At 37.4% G+C, this 6,000-nt stretch overlaps 1 protein-coding gene across 2 annotated transcripts in view; it reads left to right on the plus strand.

The window, feature by feature from the left end:
- Window positions 1–5,444, plus strand: part of ELL (elongation factor for RNA polymerase II) — a 72,220-nt gene extending 66,776 nt beyond the window's left edge. The window contains exons 9-12 of one of the 2 annotated variants that reach the window (XM_075205280.1): window positions 841–907; window positions 990–1,161; window positions 2,816–2,860; window positions 4,961–5,444. In XM_075205280.1, the coding sequence (XP_075061381.1) occupies window positions 841–907; window positions 990–1,161; window positions 2,816–2,860; window positions 4,961–5,077 (401 nt within the window). In that variant the 3' untranslated portion in view covers window positions 5,078–5,444. The remainder of the gene's footprint in view (window positions 1–840; window positions 908–989; window positions 1,162–2,815; window positions 2,861–4,960) is intronic. The other variant, XM_075205282.1, reaches the window with a different exon arrangement.
- The last annotated feature ends 556 nt before the right edge of the window (window positions 5,445–6,000 follow it).

Genomic DNA, 6,000 nt, shown 5'->3' on the forward strand with positions numbered 1-6,000 from the left:
CCATTTCAGTAGCATTTGAGTCTTTTAACTACAAGTTCTGCTATGGGATCTTTATATTTATCGTAACATAAAATGAGCCGCCTTAAAAAAAAAAAAAGGACAAGCAAATCCAAGAAGTGTCAATTGAGTAGTTTTCTGTATCCTATCTATGATCTGTAGAGTAACGTTAAATTGGAATTTTAAGTTGATTAAAGGATCATTAATCCTAAAAATATTTCAGCCCCCTGACAAAAATGACTGCTTTTTTCTTTTAAGGCACCTTACAGGAACCTGTATTTTCCAGAGAGTATGAGTTTTGTACTAATGCAAGACTTTCACAAGAGGCACACCATAAACCAATAGCCAAATCTATGCATTTACAATGAAATTATAACTTTTTGGAATAGAAGTGAATTCTAAAGATTTAAAGTTTGTAGATTTCATTGTTTCTTAAATTCGGATACTATTTGCAGAGTGTCATCTACCCTACTTTAACCATATACTATAATCTGGACACATGTTTAGTAGTCTTTTTGTTTACTGTTTATACTACTGCATGATGTGTTCACCACAGGCATGAGTTATATGTAATCCAAGCAGTACATAATTTCAGCATTGCTCCACACTCCTTGTAATTTATTTCCCAGCACCTGTACCCATCACCTGTAATTCAATTTTACTCCACCAGTCTTCCTCTCCCCTGTGCATTGCCAACCAACCTCCCATGTAATTTAATTCTCCAACACCATCCTCACCTGTGTAATTTGTCCCCTGCAGCCCTCTGTAGTTTACATGTATCGCTCTCACCCCTGCCTTTTTTTTTTTTCTTAAAGCATCCCAATATTTTATTCCCTTTTCTAGATTTAAACAGAGCGTGCAGTAATTCCAGTATTCCAACGTCTACATCAGAAATGCCAGATTACATCCTGTAAGTATAATTTTTTTTCCCCTCCTAAATTTTTACTATTTAATACTGCTGCTGAATCACACTTTATCATGTGATATTTTAGGAAATACGCAGTAATCTCATCTCAGGAGCAACGCCAGAGTTTCAAGAATGACTTCAATGCAGAGTACAATGAATACAGAGATTTATATTCAAGGATAGAGAGAATAACAAGCAGATTTACACAGCTGGACTCTCAGCTGAAACAACTTTCCCCGGGTACTGAAGATTACAAGGTACAGAAGAGTCCATATCTTGCTTCAGTCAGCTAATTTGCCATGTTTGCTGCTCTTGGGAAGAACTTTGGAACAGGTGTAGACAAATCTCAGGAGCCAGCAAGGATGGGGGAGTATTTATATGGGAAGGGAACAGGTTGAAGGATATAGAAGACAGTGATGCTATACGTGGACCCTAAGCAGCTTGGATTAGTTATTAGTTGAATAGGTATTGGGCCTGGTTCTTTTTTGCCTTTTTACTAATCTTGTAGATAGCCTAGTGTCATCAGCAAATAGACACCTAGGTCATGTATTGGCACATAGCAGCATGTAACTTGCTACAGAAAGAATTATACAAAATTGCAAACTGTGCCATTAAATGGCAGATGGAATTTAATGTAGGGTTACGCACTTAAACCATGATAACTATGCTACTTACGCATTAAATGAAGTATATTTGGGACAAACTGAGGTGAAAAAGCACTTGAGAATACAAGTTGACAGAAAACTGAGTAATACCACACAATGCCAGGAAGTGGCTGCAAAGGCAAATAAAATCCTGGGATATACAATTAATTCATGAGTGCACATGATGTGAACATTGTATTACCATTGTGAAAGCAAAACTGTACCTCATATTCAAGAAGCAGTATAACTATTTAGACACCTCACTGTAATGAGTGGGAGAATTTGAGTGTGCAGATGCCACCTCATACTTATGGGCCTACCTTCCCTTTATTGTGGATTGGGGGGGGGGGGGGTCATAGAGATGACTAATTATGCATAAATATATTTAAAGCCCATTTTTAAAAATGTGTGTAACCTTATGTATCAATGACTATACAAAGGACAAGGGTTATCAGTGCCAAATGGATTTTCACAATGATCATGGGAAGGGGTTCCTTACTATGAGTGGTGAAGATATGGTTTTCTTTTTCAACTTTGAACTCTTTTTTTAAAAAAAAAAGATAAAATAAAAATTGGCCCGTTAATGTCCAGATTTTTTTTCTTTAAAGTGTTAAATTTTATGTTTCGTATTGTGTGCAGAGTAGAAATTTCTGAAACCAAGGTGTGCTTCTTTAAATTAATGAAATGTGTACAAGTTAATAATTGTCCTGGCTGCACTTTTCAAATGATCTTAAGACCACTGTGTATGGGAGAACAAAAGAAAATCTAGTCAAATGCTCTAAAATAATATATATATAAATCACGGTCAGCGTATACTGTACATAAATAGAATTTTTTGTGCACAATATATCTATATTTGGATAAACTTTCTTGCCAATGTCAAGGCATCACCTGTATGTGAATTAGAGCTATATAAATAGCTGATGATGTTCTCCTGCCGAAAACAGGGGGGGGGAGTAGAGTAGGCAGAGGTCCTCCCATTCAAATACCTCCTTGCCACCATTTAAATTAACAAAAATGAATTTGCCAGTTGCTTGTACTAGCACCCGGTGGTCCAGCTATGGGAGGGGTCTCCATAACAAAATAAATTGAATAATGGTAATGCAGCTTTAAAATTTCAAGTTTTGTTTTCATCAGTAACCATAAATTCTTAGTTTAGTACTAAAGTTTGACCACTAGAGGTCAGCACAATATCTGCATCCGGAATGCTTTAATAATACATGTTCTTATTCTGTTTTGTTTTGGGGGGTTTTTTGTTTTATTTTAGACTATCCATGATCAGATCTTACAAGAGTATCGAAAAATTAAGAAAGTAAGTATTCTAATTAAAATATCATACATTTAATTTGTTTCACATACCTATAACCTCTAGGTTGAAGTCCACATTGTGTCATCTGACCTTTAGTGAAGTTAGAGGTTAGGCGCTACGTGGAGCCCGGCACCACTACCCCAGTAGTGTGTATGCCACCTGTGCTTCTATGGACACTGCTTCTTTCTCTCATCTGAACACTGCACCTGCAGGAAAATCAGTGTGTCTGGTTAGCATACACCACTAACCCTGCTGTGTGCCAGACACAGCAAGGCTAAGAATAAAGTGTATGCAAGCTAACATTCTAGGGCTGCCAAATTGAATTGTTCAGAGGGCAAGAGAACTCTGATGTTCCCCATGTCTCTGAGTAGGAAGTGTAGAGCGGCGCCTGCTCTTAAAGGTAACAATGGGGAGTGTGCTGCTTTTTAGAAACTCAGGATGCCCCATGAAAATTTTGCATTTAAGCCCACAAGTTTCTAGTGATAGCTCTAACTAGAACTCCAGCTGCTTGATAGTAGTTACACAAGTGTTTGTCAAACATTCAAACCTAGTATTGCAATACACTGCTTTCTATGGGAAATATGGATTTCATGTTTATCACTACAGTGTGTTGAGCAGTTCAGCTATAAGGGGCATATTCATGTTGACGAAATGTCAAAAATCTCGCAGCGCGCACTATTACCGTTATTATGGTAATAGTGCTCATAAATACCGTTATAGCGGTAGTTTTCTCGCTGGATTTCAGCTCGCAGCTCCCTGAGCCGCGAGTTGAAATCCAGCTTACTGTTACAGCAATAATGGTAATAGTTTTAACGCCGCGGGATATTCAAACAATTGAATATTGCCCCTAAGAGCACCTTGTGTTCTCACATCTTGTTTGCTGTTGTGACAGTACCTTAAAATGGATTTGTCATACCTACATACAATATCCTCAAAATAGAGTAAGAATTTGGTTGGAATAAGAAGTCTGTTGGCTATTATGGTATTTCAAGACCTCTTCCTTCTGTCCTCCAATAAATTTCTTATAAACAAGAAGTTATGATTGGTAAGTAAATGAAAACAAAACCACCCAAGTATTTGCTTTTGAAGTAATAATTGTTAGCTTATGTAAATATATTTTTAAATTCCTACTGCAAGATAAAAGTAATTAGTATGTAGAAGTATAAGCTGTGATTTGTTGAATACTTGTATAGATATATTTTTAAGCAGAGTGTTTTGTTCTGGACATGTGAAATTGTAATTGAAAGCCAGTGTGGTGTTAGATTATCCACTTGCTTTGCGGTTGCTCAGTGGTTGGTGTTTTCTCCCTCACAGCACTGGTGTCTTGAGTACAATTCCTGATAAAGGGCCTTAATCATGTGGTGTTTGTATGTTCTTTTTGGGTTTGCTTGGGTTTCCTCTGGATGCTCAGGTTTCTTCCCACAATCCAAACACATGCTGGTAGGTTAATTGGCTGCTGACTAAAGTAACCTTAATGTATGGGAATTTAGACTGTAAGCTCTAATGGGGGGAAAGGGACTAATGTGAATGTCACATCCTCTAATTGATGGTGCTATATAATTAATGTTGATTATGTTCAACACAATACACTGTAATGTATCTGTGGGTTCTGGCCAGTTGGTTCTATATTGCAGACTGAATGGCCCAAAAACAACTGATGCCAGATAATGAATGTATTTATATGATCGGGTATATTGATAAATATGGTTGAATGATTACGTATTGGCCTGTGCGTACTTCCCACGGCATTAACTTGTCCTTGACACTGGATGTGATCCAGCTGCTTGGTCACAGGAGAGGAACAGGCAGATCTCTCCCAATTTGGCCACCAAAAAGCCAGTGTGTAGAATTTGGCCATTGACTTAAAAAACCAAAGTAAGCTCTGTATCTGCAGGTATATTCAGCAATAGAGTGTTTTAGTGAAGTGTGGAAGGTCTCTTTATGTCCATATCATTATCAAATGCCTTTCTCTCTGCCACCAAGGAAACTCTTGTTGATTGTTTTTTAATGCAACTGTTTTTTGCTGGTCTGATTCACTAGATTTACTTGTAAATGTATTGATCTCTGCAATCTAATTTATTTATTTTTCCTCTTGTTTTACAGTCCAATCCAAAATACAGTGAAGAGAAGAACCGCTGTGAATATCTCCACAATAAACTGGCTCACATAAAAAAACAGATTGCACAATATGACCAACAGCAGGTCCAGAGTTTGCATTAATGCCCATGTCCAGGTAGCAGTATCTTTGCACCTGGGCACATAACTGTTTTTTCCTTCCCTTTTTTTTCTTCTGGTAAATGATTTGCAGTTACCCATAGCTCCGACAGCACCAGTGAAAGTACTTACAGAAAGGAGCAGTTGGCCTACCTTTATGTTCAATTCTTGACAGTCTCCTACTTACCAAACAAAGTAGTGGAAGCTACTCCACAAAACCAGTTTTATTTTTTTTATTCCCGTCCACCCTCCTGTTTTATCATTGGTTGGACTAATATCAAAAAGACAATGCAAAAGAGGATTTGCTATTTTTATTTCCTGAATTATTGCTGGAAACCAATAATAAAACAATGCATTTAAATGTATGAAGAAACTTTGTATGTGTGGTTTTCAAGCAAATGCTGGGTGAAGAAATTCCACAGATCTTCAAACTAGCAATTTAAGCAAAACATTTCCTTGTCTTTTTTACCTTATTTGAGATCAGGGAACTTTAAATGTGCCCAATTAACTATTAGGGTTGGTTTGTATCTATAACTCCAATCCTATGTAGGTGAGCTAACCCTAGAGTTCTAATTAGTATATTATGGATCCAGTCTCCTTTTAAAGGAGGTATGCATTTCTCTGTCTATGCTTGGCCCCACTGCCGCATCACCTGTTGGTCAGCAGTTTAAATGGACTAAAAGCTATTCACATTTCTCCATTATAAACCTGATTACATGGAGTTTGATTTCTTGGTGGGAGCCAGATGCAGACAGAACTGCATGTACCTGACTGCCTAAAGATGGTGCATTAGATCCATAAGGTACTTGTTAAATATGCACTCTAGCAGAGGCATCTGCTAATCAATTGTTAGATGTAGGATAAAGGCAATTTTTCCGATATGGACCCTTGGATTCAGTTGTACACACTTGACACAGTCACATTCGTGG

This window comes from Mixophyes fleayi, chromosome 1 (genome assembly GCF_038048845.1).
Source record: "Mixophyes fleayi isolate aMixFle1 chromosome 1, aMixFle1.hap1, whole genome shotgun sequence".
NCBI lineage: Eukaryota > Metazoa > Chordata > Amphibia > Anura > Limnodynastidae > Mixophyes > Mixophyes fleayi.